This window comes from Perna viridis, chromosome 5 (assembly GCF_037379345.1).
Source record: "Perna viridis isolate PV_CMFRI_1.1 ecotype Kerala chromosome 5, ASM3737934v1, whole genome shotgun sequence".
In the NCBI taxonomy this organism is placed as follows: Eukaryota; Metazoa; Mollusca; class Bivalvia; order Mytilida; family Mytilidae; genus Perna; species Perna viridis.
In genome coordinates, this window is record NC_142449.1 from 20236387 (window position 1) to 20255062 (window position 18676).

General features: G+C 31.4%; 2 protein-coding genes across 3 annotated transcripts in view; one reads left to right on the plus strand and one right to left on the minus strand.

Annotated features, from left to right (window-relative positions):
* Positions 1 to 18676, minus strand: part of LOC148616443 (cell adhesion molecule Dscam1-like) — an 82588-nt gene that overhangs the window by 37647 nt on the left and 26265 nt on the right. For both annotated transcript variants that reach the window (XM_088583461.1, XM_088583463.1), the window contains exons 8-11: positions 18074 to 18101; positions 16053 to 16078; positions 14261 to 14416; positions 9917 to 9955 (exon numbers count right to left, since the gene is read on the minus strand). In XM_088583461.1, the coding sequence (XP_088439587.1) occupies positions 9917 to 9955; positions 14261 to 14416; positions 16053 to 16078; positions 18074 to 18101 (249 nt within the window). The remainder of the gene's footprint in view (positions 1 to 9916; positions 9956 to 14260; positions 14417 to 16052; positions 16079 to 18073; positions 18102 to 18676) is intronic.
* LOC148616445 (uncharacterized) lies at positions 2838 to 4181 on the plus strand. Its single transcript, XM_088581640.1, has 4 exons — positions 2838 to 2925; positions 3380 to 3444; positions 3712 to 3830; positions 4079 to 4181. Exons 1-4 carry the CDS (start codon positions 2838 to 2840, stop codon positions 4179 to 4181), a joined length of 375 nt encoding a protein of 124 aa, XP_088437766.1.

An 18676-nucleotide genomic window follows, 5' to 3' on the forward strand; every position in this document is an offset into this window, starting at 1 on the left:
AGTTCCCTTTATCTGTTTGTTGTTTTTTTTCTAAGAAAAATGCGAAGAGTATAAATTTAAAGGTGAAAATAATATGTGAGAAACATCCTTGTCTTATATTTTAATGTAAAAAAAATGTGTTATTTAGAACGGAAGGCAGTACTTGTATTAATCATTACTGTGGAGCACACCCTGGGGTTGCACTTGCGTTTATCTGGATTACCCGGAATGCATGTAATAAACAAACGTGTCAACGACTTGAATTAACGCCAAGTCAATTAATTAATCTGATACTATGATATTATATTGATCAACGCACCTTTCTCTACAAAAAATAAAAGAAAACAATAAAAATGCCAAGATATATTGTTTTCTTATTTAATCTAATTCCTTAGAATATGTTTAGCTACATGTACAATGAAGTATAAAACGCTGGGTAGCTTGAGAAAATAGCATCTACCAAAAATATCGTAAAAATGAAGTTGACCATTTTTTTCCTCAGCAAAGTTAAAACTAGAAACCAAACGTGTCCAATCTAAATACATAAAATATTAAAATCGTGTCATCCATTGATAACAGACGTAACTATGGTGAAATATTGGGATAAACGGAAGGACGGATAAGCGGAAAATGATTCAAATATGTCTTGTCGGGTGGCGTTTGAAAATGTATATCAGGCACGTGCAAATAATCCATGCCATTGTCCCAGTCTTTGATGTCAATAGGGAGTAAAACAGTATTGACTGTACAGTGTTGTGGTATTTGGTTTTATTTGTTTGTTTTTTCTTTTTTTTTTTTTTGTTTTGTTTTGTTTTGTTTTTGTTTTTGTTTTTGTGTTGTTTTTTTTTTTTTTTTTTTTTTATGAAAAAAAGGAATAAATGGTCTGAGTGTAAAGTTGTGTTTCATTATTCAAAGCAGAATAAACTTGCAAATTGTTAATACTACTATTAAATAGAAAGAGTCACTATTTCCTTATCATTTGATTTTGTTACTATGTTGTAGGATAGAGCATGAGCAAAACATTTCTTAAAAACTAACCTGAATCGATGTGTCGAAACACTGCTCAGGAGTCCTGAGTGCATTCGGGAAAACAATCGACTAGATACTTGTATGTGACGTTCATCCTTATACTACTGAGTTCATATACGAAAAATCAAAATACAAAACTAAATTATTTACGCTATTTAGACGATTTGTATTATACATTTCAACTGACCTGGCCCTTGTCAGAGAAATCATAATACTACTATTGCTTAAAAATGGTATGATCATTTAAAAAAAAATAATAGTTTTCATCACCCCCATCCAGAGTAACGGAAGAAACGGAGGGACGGACACACCCAGCACTTCATATTTATAAAAAAAAAAAATCTGCAAACGTTTTACAAATGACTGATTATGGTTTAACGTCCTTTGACAGAAAGGAAGAACATGACTTGCCAATCAATCAGACCCTGCTGTGAACAAGTGTTACGTCTAAAACAAAGTAAATCGACACTACTGTTTGCACCGAAAATAATGTGCTTGGAATAGTTTTTGTTAGATATGTTATAAGTATTACGCGATGCTTATTCAAAACTTAGCGTAATAACACACATAAAAAATAAAGAGATTAACTGAAGCTTATACGCTTCCGCGGTTATTTATTTGATATCTGACGTCTCACTTTTAATCTAGTAAAAGACAGACAAGTGGTTGCAAAATTTTAAGAGTTACATGCATCACAATGTACACGCTAAAAACCATACTCGTTTCAGTTGTGTGTGTTTAAACTTGTAAAAAGCAAACTAAGGTCATCCTAGTCATCTGGGGTTTTAGCGGGTTGTTTCTATGGTGTACAACCTATTCTTTGTTGAAAAAGTAATTTCGTTGAAATACTGAGATAGATTTTATTCTAATTGACTGAACTTGTGGATATTAGTGTCAGAGAAAAGCAAGTAACACGGGAGCATGAGAGGTGAAAGATGTCTTTCCTTACATAGTATTATTATTTACCTGTATTTAATTAGAAGGGACTCGGTATATATACCTGTATAATAAATTGTTAATGTGCCGCTGATGCTTATTTACTACATATCAACACAGACTTAATATTACTATGTTTCAATAGTAAATAGTAACAACAGAGATTTCCACTAAATGGACGAACAAATGGACGTGCTAAGAGGGATTGCTTCTGTTTTGTTATGTTGAATGACCTCAATTTTAGTAGAAATAATGCTCAAACTAAGTTTTAACTTGCTTCAATGTCATTGAAATTATAATCAAAGTTAATGTAATGTCTTTAAAAACTATTAACTATTCCAGGAATTAGTGAAAGAACAGTTACAAACATGCCTCTTACAATATATATATAAATGCATTTAAGATGATTAGAGCCTTCAAGAAATTTGAGAACAATTCTTGTTAAATCATTACTAGAATTGGAAACGAACTCTCATTATTTTATATTCAGGTTTAAACTATAATAGTAATAATAATAATAATAATAATAATAATAATAATAATAATAATAATAACACTGTTTTATAAAAAAGGCAAAATGTTTTATAATGCCCAACCTACTACTGGTCTAGGATATGAATCATTGAAGTTATGACAAAAATTTCAATAATGTTTCTCGTAACACAATGTACCTGTAATATTTGTGACCATCAAATCCATGATTGATGGCTCCAGATCTTCAAATACAATACAGTTATCTCCAAATTGCAAATCTGACAAATTTATGACAATAGTCAATTACTGTTCAACATACCCTTACATTATAATATATATTTTAAGACATTCACATTAAGAATTACTGCTATTCAGAGGCACGGAGTGGGAAATCCTATTGTGATGCAAAGATTGCTCACATGAGAACAAGAATGAAGACGTATGTTGCAGCAGGACATAATATTTTAACTGCAGGTGATATGAAAACAGCAATTGATTATGAAAAAGGTATGTTAAAAATGATATTTATAACTATTATACTTTTGGTACTTTTTTATATAAAACATTATATACTTGTCAAATGGCCTAGGATGCTATTTACCATTGCTCTAAAATTCTACTTGTCTGGTACCATTAAAGTATTTGTTATTATCAGAAAAGACTAATGGATAAAATGGGGTATAGTGAACGCAATCAACCGAATTAAGAGCGATAACTCTTGCAAAGTATCAATTTTATGTATTTATGTTATTTTTGTCTCAAAATTGCAGCAACCAAATAAAAAATTAAGACTCGTTATGTGATCTGTAACTGTTTTTGAACAAGAAATAAAACTTAATTCGGTGGGTTTTGTAGATGCATGGACCACCTCCTGTCTGATTTTCAGAATGACTGCTACTTAGACTTTAAATTTAACTTTTTACAAAACTATTTTTTTCTTAAATATTTGGTACTTTTTCAGGTGTAGTTGGTTGTCAGGTTTGTGTTGGCCAAATTGATACATCGAGGCAAGTTTTGTTTGGCCGCGTGAATGAAGATTAACACCACTTTAAATGAAATTGATTTCCACATTGAAGGAATGACTGTATGCCAAAATTATGGAATGACAGGGATGACCTCAACAGAAAATCTAGTTTCTCTCACTAGTACCACACAACTTGAAACAGGGTTTGTCCTCCTGAATGGCTTTTCTATTCCACAAGTCCACGAATGGAAAGGTTCTTCAAAAAAGAACAGAGTTGGGTACAGAACATGCTGAGGACACATCAAAGAATAAACTTTTATGCACTGAAGATGGGTGTACTGCTGTCTTCAACACAGCTAGAAGAACATATAATTATTGGCATCCATGAAATGGAAACACAGCGTCAGCGTGAATCAACTGATGATCCGATTAAAAGAAATTGGCCAAAGTATTGCAATCAATAGGAAATGCTCAACATCAAAAAGGCATATCTTCAGTTTCTAAAGGATGGGCTCTAAAGTCGGTAAAGACAAGAAAACGATTCCCAGAGCATGTTAAAGCATTTTTAAGATCTAAATTTGAAAGTGGAGAAAACAGTGGCATGAAAATAACACTGCAACAGATGATTCTGGAAATCATCTTTTTTTCTGGGAGGGACTATCTGTCTGTTTGTCAGATAACTTCATTTTTCTCAAGGCTTGGTAACAGAGCTATTTCTAAGGGACAGAGTATTCAGAATGATGATGACTTGATGGCTGTTCTGGCAGATTTAGATGAAAACTCTGTTTTCGAAAGTTGACAATAACTGATGTAATAGATGGTTATATATTCTGATGATGTAATTGTTCTAGACATGAAATTTTTATATGACCATCAAAATTTGATGCATTGCATTATGGTATATACATGTATCCGTTAGTCTGTCCATCTGTCTGTTTGCATGCTGTAAATATGCTTTCCAGTATCTGGAGATTGCCAAATTGGTTGATAATCAAGCTTTACAGTTAATTATCATAATTGTCTTTAGGTCTTACTTATGCAGATTTTTTATAGGTTCTGGAGTCATGACACTGCTATTTATTTTTCTTTCGATTTGAAAATTTTATTGCTGTTCTTCACCTTTAAAATTACAACGAGATCTTCAAAATAGAAAAATCGGTCTATCATGGTTATGTATATAAAAAGAATTTAACCATTTAAGGTTTTCATGCTATCCAACATCTAGTTATTTATGCTCGACTGAAAATAATTTGATTCGGTTTATAACATGTTTTTTGATTGGCTGAATAACTTAGGTTCCATGTTTATCCATTTTCAATTGATAAATTGTTGCATTGTCATAACTTTGAACACTATTGTTTTGTTTCAAATTTAAAGAAATTATTTTGATATTTAAACGTTGTTTCAAATTAAATAATAAGTAATAATGGTAATTATTTTTCCGTCTATTCGAAAAAAACATTACTTTTGGTGTCGACATCTATTTGTAACATGCCATTTTCAACAAAACTGCATATAAATTGATTGATAATTTGCAAAGACACATTTGTTATTTTTTACAAATTTTTTTCATGATAATTACAGAGATTTTAAAAGCATGCCACATTCATCACAAAAGAAAGAAGAAAAAAAATCAAGTGTATATGAAATGACTGTTTCTTGATGTATAATTTTTAATTATAATAATAAGTTTTTGTTTATTTTACAATGATGTTTAAAAATGTATTTTATATCATTTTACAAGTTCGCTAATAAAAGTAATGACAGTCCATCCAATGATCTACACAATTCCACAGCATTTTATATACCTTTGTACAATATGTACATGTTCAGAAACACTAGAACACATTATATTGTATTATCATAGCCTATATACTCTGCATGATTGACTTTGACTGCACAAAAGGGTATAATTTGTATCATAAACATATTCAGCATTGCATATTTCGAATTTTAATTCCTTAGCAACAGAAATATTCATTAGCAACAACAAATATTTGACACTTTTTGTCATATAAATTTTTAAATGGCATATTACATCATTTCAATTAGCAAGCCTTTAAATGCATTTTTGTTTGCAATTCAACATCATAATAATTAAAACTTCACTTTCTTCAATTTTGCAAATTTTTTTTTTAATTAATCAACAGTTAAGCTCAATTACAAAGCGGTCGATCCAGAATTCAAAAGTTGAAGCCTTTGATCATGGTTGTTAAAACAGTTGAGGGTGGAGATTGATGGGAGTCTAGACTATTGTACTCCGATTTTCATATATTATCAATGATTGACACAATTTTCAAACACAAAGCTGTTCCAGTCCCCGGGCCCCTTTATATCCGCCACTTTGTTCGTGCACAACATACAACAGCCATACATTTAACATGCTCACTACAACGGTTAGACTGATACGTGTATGTGAATCAATTACTTTAACATTTCATGATTTATTTATATGTTTTCACTTTTGTACCATGAAACCACTAAGTAGTTATATGTCCATCCATGAATGAAATTGACACGCATCATAGTCAGAGGCAGATCCAGAGATTCTCAAAAGAGAGGCTCCCCTGAATGGCCTAAGATGGGGTTGGTTCTGTCGTGGCTCAGTAACTTGCTATATAATCAACTACATTATTTCGACCTAAGGGGGTGGAACATCTGTCCCCAATCCAACTTGGAGAGTGTACGTGGTTCAATTGTATATACATGTGGTATTTTACACGTCTCAGGATACATCCAATAAACAAGCCACAAGCTTATTAATTCAGTTTCAATGCTCTTGCAAAATGAACACTTGTTTTAAACGAGCGAAACCTTTAGTAAAAAAATAAAATAAAGAATTAATATACTTATATAGCCTGGTATATACAGATTTTACCTTACTGCTACTAGTATTTCGGTAAATAAAAAAAGAAGGGAATGTGTCTTACCAAAATAGGCTTTATCTGAATTAGAGGTAATCTGTTGTAAATGAAGTATAGTGAAGGTCATTGTATGCATATTTAATTACAGAAGCTTTATTTATAGGGTTCCTGGAATATATTCCAAATAGGTACTTTTGTGAGTTTTGCTCTTTACTATCACAAGATATTTCCAAAAAAATTGCTGTCAAGTCCAGCTAGGTATAATATTACTCAATGCTAACATTAAAAAAATATTACATGCATACGCATGACGTTTTTTGTATATATGTGACTTGAAATATAAATGCTTGTTATTCTTTGAAATTATGCATTTGGCAAGTGGCGACAGCGGTTACATGGTACAAGTACAGACAGTGAGAAAGAGAAAGAAAAAAAGATGCAAAACTCTTTAGAAAAAAAAAGAAGCATACACATGACGCAGGCGATGTCTAATGAGCGTCGTTGGAAAGAGTCACGGAAATTAGTTTTAGTTGTGTTACCGTAACAAAGCATGTTACACAAACGTTGAAAAAAGGTGCGGTAAATGGCTCCCATCAATTTTTTTTCTGATATAAAAAAAATTACAGATAACTTTTAACACACATGACTTTGTTGAAATAAATATCCTTCTAAGTTTTCCAATGCAAATACATGTCATTCATAACCGAAATAGGTATGGTTTCGATGAGTTACATCCGCTATGTATAAAGATAATTTTTATATATGCTTTTGCAATATATATTATAATTAATAATTCATGACCCCCGAGACACTATACATGTATCTATTATGTACACTTTACTTTGGTCTGTTTGGATATCAATAAAATACCAACAATTTGTGTATCAGATTTACTTTGTTATAGAAATTAATTCCAAAGGACGCTTTAGCTACAGTAAAAGATAGCGTGGGTGGCTTATTTTATCTTTTCACGGTTCGGCCATCCGTGACACAGGTGTCGACTGGGGATTGATAGTTAGGTGTACATGTAGGACCACATTTTGCAACATGAAACAAAATAATTATGTTATTGAAATTAAAACAAAAGCTCGGAACATGACTTGAATAAAACGCACTGAATTTCCACTGAATCACTGAATAATACTAAACATATTTTTGTTCAGTAAATTCAGTGTATGTTCAGAGCAGTTGGCCCGTTTCAGTATTTTTTTGGCTCTCTAGAACCACGTTCGATATCCTCTGTGCGTGTCAATAGAAAAAAAAACTGTCACTATCAAACTTATAAAGCACAAGACAGATCGTCACGCTGAAAATTTCCTTAGAGGAATATCAGGCTTCATTGTGTAAATACTTGTGAAATAATAATAAAACAAATCTTGGGTAGGATTGCGATTTCTTATGCATTAGTTATTTGTTGAACAGTAAATTTGTATTCATTTATACTGATGTTAGTTTTAAAATTACACTGCGGGTCAAATAGAATACTAAAACCAGTTTGTCGCTGAGAAGACAAATACGATGATCCGAAGCGTAGCTGAGGTTAATATAATATATATAGGGGGATTTACAAAGATCTATGTACTACAATCATACTTTCATTTAATTATTGCAGGTATAAAGTTCAGTTAAAGGATGAGTCATATTTATATATTATTGATGGCACCCACTTAACACGTATTTTTTTTATTCACACGCATGTACTATCTTTAATTCTCAGGAGGCGTAATTGACAACAAGATTTATGTTACACCCATTAATTTCGAAGAATGTTACAAATCATTACACACTATTAGTATTACAGGTCTAATGAAATTGTTAAAATCTGTCCCGATTTGAAACAAGCTACGACAGTGCACAACAGATTAAGAGAATATTGTCATCGCCTTTCATAACCTGTAACGGGACAATACAGTTCATAATAGATCAACTCAAATTGTTATTACCTATTATGATCTGTTAAAAACCATGGCAGTTCATAATAGACTATACTAAAATTGCAATTACCTATCACAACCTCTAACAGTGAGGGACAGTACATAATAGGCGTAGGAAATATTGTCGCTGACTATTATAAACTGCGAAAATTAGGTACAGTTCATTATAGTCCATGATATATTGTTAACGACTATAATTATCAATAACAGTCCTTCACAGGAAGATACAATACAGGTAAAGACTATCTTTTCCTGTCTTCGACTGTTTAAGTGATAGACAGTTCATAATAGTCGGAGGGTAAGGACTGTTATATACTGCCATGACCTGTACCAAGTAATGATAGTATTTTATAGTTCTTGCAAAGTAATGTGACAGGAATTCACAGTTTAAGACAGTGAGAAAATCACTGTCCCTGGGACAGACAGTACTTATTTTTGTGTATAGTGATGATACCATTATACAACCACAACATTAGTGATTAAAAAATAAAAATAACCCAGGAAGTTGCTTGAGAATTTTTTTGAGGATTTTTTATTAAAATGTTTGCAAATGCTTCATATTTTGCAATAGTAATTGGTCCGTTTAAATATCCCGACAGCTTTGTCAATTCTTTGTATTGTTGAGCAGATTGGGCAGAGTGTCATGGTTGTAGAAGGATAACAGTAGAAAGTCATTTATAAACAAGATTACAAAATACTGTCACCAAATAAATTTTGACTTTTTGTGGTTTCTTGTTTTTGTAATGGATGATTTCAATCAAATTTTGCAGCTATTTATGTACTGCCTAACACTTCAAACATATATTCTGTTATAAACAGACTTTATTGTGGCAACTCATTTTCTCACTATTTTCTTGATCACAAAAGTAGTGAAAATTAAAAAAGCCCCTTAGAAGTTAATGATGCCATGCTTATTTTTTACAGAAGAAATAATGTTAAAGTTTGTTTTTTTTTCATTTTCAGTAATTTATTGAATATGCTCAAGAGTTTGTTACCACCACAAAGAAGTTTCACAACATTACCAATTTTTTAATGTTCTACAATCTTCATTTGAGAAACTAATTATTCTTCACAAACGTCTTCCATTAATACATGTTTCTTTCCTCCAGTTGATACAAAACCCTGAATTTCACAGGTTTTAAACCTATGTCATACCATCTGAAAGATTTTATTTCAAATAATTCCTCCATTTTATCTGAAGCAAAACCTAGAAATTCGGTAAGCAAGCTCAAAAAGACAATACCACCGCATCAAAGGCAGTTGAATGTATAACCTGCAAGTTCAACTTTCTCCCATTGAGCAGTTTAGGAGTGGCACTTTCAAGGTTTACTTTTATTGACATTAACTATATATTCATTCATGCACATCTGGATATGTTGCAAATCTTGCCTGTAATTTTTCATCTAAATCCTTTGAACAGTTTATGAAAAGTTGCACTTACAGGGTTTTTACATGTAAAAAAAACTTACATTGGATTATTTCCTTTTAGAGTCTCCTGACAGTTACAATATTCCTTCATGTATGTCTACATGTGATGCCCCAATTTCGTATCAAGTTTTTTTCAAAATTCCTTGAGCAGTTTAGGAGTTGAGCATACACGAAATATGGACAAATGGCAGGCAGACAGACAGGGTGATTCATATATACCCCCAAACTTTGTAAAAATTATATATCATTGGGGGTGTCAATTATATAGTAAATTTAATAATGGATATATTTATGAAAAGTAATCATACCTTTAGATTTCTGCTTCTTGTTTTCTTGCAACTTTTTTCCTACACGTATAGTAAATAGAAGAAGTTGTTAGACAACCAGATTTTTAAGGAAATCCACAACCATTAGAGAAAACGAAATCTGAGAGGGTGTATTCATGAGGAATCCAAATGAAAAATCGCAGCCTGTGATATTGACTGGTCCTAGTAAATGATTTCTAAGAACTAAGTGTTTTATGATTTGTCAAAATCCCTTTAAAGCTTTTACCTCAAGGATGTAGTAGTTGTAGAACAATGGATAAAACATGATTATGGATGTTTAAAGGACAGAACAAAATGTTTCTACATTCCTCACTGATACCTTTACCAATGCAAAAAATAGGAACAAATTTCCAAGATTTATAATAAGAACTATTACCGTAAATACATCATTAACTAGATGTGTCAGCATAACATAGATGCCCCTGTCTGCAGTACAAGTAGTACCCCACAAAAACATCAACAAAGCAAAACAGAACTCGACCTTTGTTTGTAACTCATCAATATCAACCTGCATGCCAAACATCAGATCAATATTTAAAAACATTTAGAAAAAAAGTCTTCAAACAAAAATGAACAAGAAGTTCAAGGGTCACATTTCCATCAAAAATCAATAAACTAGAACAATACTTATCCTTAATCTATAACTCATCAATATGCACCAGTATCCAAAATACGCTTCGACATCTCAAGGCGTTAGGAAAAAAAAACTTTGCCAAGTGCAAAATGATACACCCGTAGCCATTTCAACTCAACTATTTTCACTTGAGACAAGTGTGGACACAATATTAGTTTATGACACACTAAACATAGGGATTACAGTTCATTATGGACACAAAAACTCATTTTAGCATAATATTGCAAAATATTTTAAAATTCAATTCAAGTGCAAAGGTCTGCTTCAGGGTGCATTCACGGATCAATTAGTGCCTCATTATCTAAAAATTGTTAATGATAGAGTTAATTTGGGGCGTGGTCTACTTTAGCCCATTATAACTCAAAAACTAAAAGAAATATCTGAAACCTTACTGAAAACTGCAGGCAGAGATTTTCATGATGAATCTATTTTTAAAAATCTCTAAAACTGCACAAAAAAATAAAAAAAGATGATCTTTTGGGGTTGGCCTCCTTTGGCTGCTTGTTATTTGAAAACTATAAAAGATTTCGAAATATTAAAAAAAATGCTGTAAATGATTTTGAGGACATGAGGAATTTAATCTAAAAAATTCAAAATCAGACCAGAAATAAACAAGCTATGGTCAAGAAATCAGAAAAGAAATATTTGTTTCTGGCCCCTTATTCTTACTCTACTCAAGTCACAACCTAAAAAAGCAATCCAAGTCTTCTTTTTGAGGTATGGCACCTTTCCATCAAATTTCAAAGGATTTATTTAATAATACTAAGTAATTGTAGGCAAATCCATGTTTCTGCCTTTTTGTTTTTTGGCCACTTATTTTTGAAAAGTTCATGTCTTTACCCTAAAATCAATCAAAGTCTAACCATTATGGTTAAAATGTTCCTACACTTTTACTTGAGTTACATAGTTAAATCCTATGAAATGCTTGTTTTTGGCCCTTGTGGTCCCTGATTCTAAAACAGCTGGAACCATTACCCCCAAAACATTACAAACCATTCTTTTGTGGTTCCAAACCTTGTTTTTACAATTTTTAAAGATCAACCGATACTCAAGTTATTGGACGAAAACTAGGTGAGTACAGACTACACTTACGATGAAACGGACGATGACGCACACAGAAACATTTTTTTGTGATCATATAAAACGTTCATGGGCTAAACTCATTCAAATATAAAAAAAAATGATAAAAAAAAACTGGAATTTGATCTGTAACTCATCAATATACAACTATATACAAAACATCACATAAGGCATTTAGAAAATAAAGAGCTTCCTACAGCACAGCATAATATGACCGCCTGAACAATTAGGGTAATTGTGGATACAATATTAGTTTTTGACACTCTTAAGCATAGCAACTTATAGTTCATTATGGGCACAACATCTAGTTTGAAGAATGTATAGCACAAACTTTGAAAATTAATTTAAATTATCAAAATAACCCAATAAACTAAAACAGTTGATTTTTTGGAGGATGTGTCTCATTTGACCCCTTTTTTCGTTGAAAACCATTAGAGATACCTGAAATCTGATTGACGACAGCAAGCAGGGAATTCCACAAGGATAACGATAAAAATAAATCGTCAAAATCGGACCCAAATAAAATAGTCGTGGTCTTTTATGACTTGTAAATGATAAAAGATTTCTGAAATCTGATTATAAAATGCATGCAGGTATTTTTAAATAAGGAATCTAAAAAAAAAATTCAAAATCCGACAAAAAATTAAAAAGTTAATTTTTATTGGCCATGGTTCAATTCTGTACCCCTTGAACTCCAAAACAGTAAAAGATAAGCCTCCCTATAAAAGAATTAAAAACAGAATTTCAGAAGGAACATATTGATATCTGAATCATAAAAATTGGATCAACAATAAGATTTTTCCTATCAATTCTAATGATAACACCATTTTCCCACTTTTAGACTTTTACTTCAAAAAGGAGTGGGGCAAAAACCTCCAAAACATTTAGAGCCTTCTGTCATGTTCCTAGGAATAATGTGTTAAAATGTCAAAAAAAACATAGTTTTACTCAAGTTTTTGTAAACAAACTTAAGTTAGACGCCAAAGACAAAAATATGTTTTACAGTAGTATTAAAGTTCAATAAATTGGTCATAGTATATATTTCGAACTTAAAGGGCACCATTCTTTCAAAAGTCAAGAAACCAGAACAAACCTTGAATGTGATTTGTAACACATCAATATACACCTGTATACAAAAACATCTACAATATCTCAGGGCGTTTAGATCCGGAAAACCGATTATCAGGAAAGGACAGAATGACCGACACTTCGACTTTGTAGATGGGACATAAAAAAACTACAAGAAATATTTCCTTAGAAAATTAATGGTTCACAGCCCAAACACTCAAACAACTACTCAACAGATATTGTCAAGCAAACAACATGAAATTTCAAAGCCCTGTTCATCTCTGCTGCTTACAACAGCTTTCCAGTCAACAATTTATAATTTCATAGAAACATTCAAACCAATTGTGACCAAGCAAAAAGTCTCAGATATATTTACCAAGCAAAGTGCTGTATGCACTGAAGGTTTTCTAATATATTGAAAATAGTAGCACACACAGTCAATAACAAAGATTACGTGACGTGAAATAAAACTGTAGTCACGAATCTGCATTCCCATATATTAAGAACTGGTTTTCTTCCCTTAAGAGTTGAATTCAGAGATATATGCATGGCTTATTACCTATAGAACAGTTCACATGGGATATTATTTTCCAATGACGCTGTCTCATGTGGGAAATTTGTACATAAGCACCATTTTTTAATGTAAAAATTCAATTATTTCGTATTTTTCATATAAAATATAGTAATTTTAACCAAAAACCTCCTTTGAATCTTACATTTTATGTGGGATGTTCTAATTTTTTCATTGATTTTGTGGGACTTCTCTCCTCATATGTCGAGGGTTAACTGATATGGATATGATTTGTAAATGAATAGTTAACAGTATCTAACTTGACACACATTCACAAAAAATGAATTTGCCATTACACTGAAAAACTCTGGTTAAGAAAAATTGATTTTCAAGCCATACACAAGATTAAAAAAAATAGATATATTTTATCAATTTGAATTTTCCTGCCAATTTAACTAGGTCAAATTCAATGCCCTTCACCTCTGATAAGTGTGTTAAATAGTAGAACATGCTGAACACTTTCAATGCTTCTTGACCCATTTTGCAAAAACTAAATGTCCTTATAGCAAATATATTACTAAACATGTTTCAAAGCCAAAACAGAGTCCCTCAAATCTTCATTTGATTTTAAGACAAGATGTTAATTTTATTTGCAGGACAAATCTTCATTTGATTTTGAGACAAGACGTTAATTTTATTTGCAGGACAAATCTTCATTTGATTTTAAGACAAGATGTTAATTTTATTTGCAGGAATGACAGAATATTAGTAAGCTGAATAAGTGCATGAAACATATTAACTGGTTTTGAAAGAGATATTTACTGATAAAAAAGGAATTATATATTCTGTGAATTTGTTCAGAAATAGTAGGGAACTTCCTGACATAAATCAGAGGCGTAATGCACTTTGAGTCTGAAGAATCACAAACACCAAAAATCATGTTAACAAGTTGAAACTATAGATGGTCAATATCTTGCAGTAAATCAGTAAATTTACCAAATGAGCTACATGTATCAGATTAATATAATATTACCTTTTGGTTTCTTGTCTTTATTGTTTTTCTGTGTTTTGGGTTTGTTAGCTTCAGCATACACATCATTAGGTTTTTGTACTTCTGCATATTCACTTGAGACTTGGATCTTACTGCCTGTATCAACTGACTTGTATAGTGTGTTATCCTTTAATCCACCTATAAAAATCCACAGAAATATTTTTTTATGTAAAGGTCATCTTTATACCAGCTTCTTTTCAATAACTAGCAAAACTTATGTTGATAAAAATCAATATCAGACTAATTATATCTCATGAACATACTACCATGCTAATAATCAACTCCTAAATCATTTGTATATAAATTAATGTGCTTCTGTCCATAGACACAGTGTTGGCAAACAGAACCCATATGTACATGTATAGCTCTTAAATGGAATCAACTTCCCACTATCACCATATACCATCCCCATTCTCCCTATCCGCCCAGAAAAATCCCCATTCCCCCAATAAAATCCAAACTGCATATTTCATATCAATTGTCTTCATTACCAAATTAAATTTTACACTTTTTATATTCTTCAACATTTTAGCTTTTTTTTTTAAATTAAATTTTGTACTTTTTGCCAACGCATGAAGATGAGTCTGTCACTCGAAAATGGTCACTTTTCTCCATTCTGGTCATTATTTGCTACCTGTGGGGTTCCATGAATCAGGAACCAAAGCACATCTAAGCATTCCCTCCAGAAGTTAAGAAATCTGTTACAGAAAGTGTAACAGACAGATGGATGGACGGATGAGGTGATTGCAATATAGCCCACACTCACTGAAATAAGTGTAAAAAATGAAGGAACAAAAAAAAACATTTCATTGGATGCATGGTTTGAGAGTGAATTAAAAAAGTTGAAATGGTTCACATTCTAGGTTTTTGCACAACAGTTAGTTTTAGCAAGGTCAGCATTGAAAAAATAGTCCTAAGAGCAGAGTTTTGGAAAGAATTATGAACAGTTTCCATGAATAAAAAGAGGGTGAATTTGTTTTCTGATGATTGATGTTTTGAATGCTGTGTTAAACTCTGAAAGAAAGCCTAGCTGACTGACCAAGAAGTTGAGTTGATTAAAAGTACAGAAGGAATGAACGATTTTTGTGTTTAGAAGAGAGTAAAGAATATAATAGCTGTATTTCATAATGAAACTCAACTTTGATCAGCAGGGGTATTAATAAAGCAAAGACTGCTTTCATTGACAATTTAAATGCAGTTCTCTACGATATCTGCTTTCACCCAATTACAGACTATAAGTCTTGTAAACCATCTAAATATCAGTAACCTAATCACAATTCTGAAGCACGAAACGTTTTTTTCAAGTTTAAAGTGTCATTTCAAGTGTTCCACAATCATTCCATACTACAGCTATATTGAACTAAAAGCTCTTAAGAGCATGAATTACTTGCTTGGAGAATTAAAATCATTTAGACAAATCATTTGAAGCAAACATTTCATCAATTCAAGAGATCCTCATACTTAATACTAATATCATTCCTTCTACCTGCTGAGCCATCTGAACCACACAAAACATGATCATTGGTAAGGGAAATTGAGGTCAACAACCCAAAATAGTTTCCAATATTGGCACTTGAAGTTTCAGAGGAGTTGATCTTTAAAAATGAAAACTGACAATTAAAAAAGTAAAACGCTAACCAGTATCAAAGGAAAAGGGTTTTTGGCAATAGTGTAATATATGGCATTCTGGATAAATCTTATACACTTACTGTCTTAAATAAGTTGTGGTAAAAAAAAACTGGCACAAGAAATTAATACATTAAATCATACGTACCTTCTTCTTCCATCTCTGAGTCAGATCTGTAATAAAGTTTTTTTTTCAAGTAATTATTATTGAACATTGGTTATTATACATGTTATACTACTATATCCTGTTAATATATTTTTCATCAATTTCATGTTTGTTATAACCAACTGGCATTTCATTAAATGTTTGCCATATATTTACTATATGAGAGAGTAATCTGTAACAATTTTTTTTCAATGTAAGATCTACGGATTGAAATATAATAGACAATAGAAAATATTCCAATCTGGGAAATCCAGAACTGTTTCCGAATTATACGGCACTTATATTAGTACTGGACAAAAACCTGATACCAAAATAAACATACTAGATTACATATAAAGCGAGTACGCTTTCAAGGTTGATACATCTTATTGTCTTTTGTACTATGTATACTGTATCGATCTCAAGAGTCAAATCTAAATTCAACAGATTTATTGTTGTATTTTCTCACAACTGTCCCAGGTTTGGGGGAGGGTTAAACGTTCATAAACATGTTAAATCCTGCCACATATTTTATGTGCTTGTCTTGAGTCAGGAACCTGTAGTCCAGGGGTAGTTGTTGTTTTTTTTAAAGCTTGTCTTTAAAACTTGATTTCCAACTTAAAATCAATCAACAATAATTTCCCAAGTGAATTACTCCCTTGCTCTTTATTGAGTGGCCTGCCATTTTACCCCAAATAATCTTTACCGAAGTGGAGTATTTTCCAAATTTTGAATATTACCTATACTCAAATTTTGAATGGGAGATCAAACAAAAATACAAAAAGTGTATTTTATACATTTACAAATGAAACTGGAAGTATCATTAAGTTTAATTGAAATAAGAAAATTCAAATACGAGATGTAAGAACACCAGTCTTATAACTCAATATCTGTAAGCATTGTGAAAAAAATAAAAGTCTTGCAGACCTGAAGAGAAATGCATTTTCCCCACCTGCCCACCACTGTCCGATCAATATTTACCATTCTATAAGCAGATTTTTATGAGTACGCAACATAAAAATTAAATTTAGAATTAAATTTGGATGTTATAAGAAAGAAATGAATGACATTATAGACATTCATTTACTTTTACTGGAGTTATATGGTTAAATAACATAAAATGCTTTTTTGTTGCCCCTTACTTCAAAATGATTGGGAGAATAACTCCAAAAATCAATAACAACCTTCCTTGTGTTGTTTGGAACCTTGTTATAAATTTTATAAATATCAACCATTATTTAATTTATTGCACTCAAATTATACAGATGACAATGACATAGATGACAACTATGATATAACATCATACAACTCCATTTTTTTTAAATAGGAGATGCACAATAGCTGTCTACAAAGCAACTTCATCATCTATATCAAGAGTGAACTTATTTATCAATGGAAAACACACATGCAATTGGAGAGAAAGGATAGGTTACTGAGAAGTGTATTGATCATTTGTAACAATCATTGTCATTGAATAAATGGATTTATCTGCTGGATAAATGTTATCTGGATTTATTTACAACAATCCATACAAATTATTCTGTAAATGAAATGCTGCACACTATGCCGTATTAAGAATAACCTCACTCAAACATTTCAGTCAAAGTTTGAAAAGGGGAGACACGGTACAATTGGTCATGCAGAAGCAAAATACTAAATAATCTCTATGCATTCCCTTCAATAGAAACTGAGAAATCTGTTACGGAAATTTCCATTTTGTAGCACCTAAAAAATTACTAAGTCGATCAGTACACAGGAAGTAGATGACTGACAAGAGAGACACGGTACAAGTCATCATAAAAAAAACAATATAACAAATATCTAAGCATTCCCTTCAGTAAAAACTGAGCAATCTGTTATGAAAATATTGTAACATACAGATGGACCGACAAGGTGATTGCAATATAGATTTAATGAGTGGGGTACAATAAATATTTATTAAGCAGATAAAAAAAATGACAAGCATGCAATCTTACCACTGCAGTGCATAAACTAGGTACATGAGAATATCTAATATGATTTACCTTAGAATTTCCTTGGTACTTTTTCCAACTAAAATGCAAATGAAACAAATAAAACTACACAAAAGTAAATATATGAAATGCAAAACAAAAACATGATTTTGTGAGAAAATATAATTAAGTACATACAATTATTAATACAAAAACAGTAACACAAAAAGCATACACAAGGCATGGATTCTTCAAACTAGGAATATAATAAATTTAAGATTTTTTTAACTTTTCAATTAACTCTGATATTAAAGACTTTTCATATGCCAGAGTGTTTTATGGACTTACAGATTAAACCAGATGATTCATAGACTTTACAAATACATTAATAAAATTAAAGGTATTTAATTTCATTGATACATACATTTGTATGAAGGTTACAAATTAGAACATAAAAATTGCCCAGTGTAAGATATTTGCTATTACTAATATCATTTATAAATTATTGTAGGCTTTGTAGGTCTAGCATACATTGTCCCAAAGTGAACAATAAAGGGACTTAGAGATGCTTGATGTTTGGTATATCAGCTGACGGGTTTATCATATCCTTATAGCACAGCTCTATATTGTTTTTTTTTTACTCTCTTCTTGAATATATTTTAACATCAATTAATT

Coding starts and splice junctions, on each gene's coding strand:
- LOC148616445 (XM_088581640.1), top strand. CDS start 2,838: ATGAGAACAAGAATGAAGACGTATGTTGCAGCAGGACATAATATTTTA. Junction 2,926..3,379: donor AGCAATTGATTATGAAAAAG/GTATGTTAAAAA, acceptor GTACTTTTTCAG/GTGTAGTTGGTTGTCAGGTT. Junction 3,831..4,078: donor ATTAAAAGAAATTGGCCAAA/GTATTGCAATCA, acceptor ATTTTTCTCAAG/GCTTGGTAACAGAGCTATTT.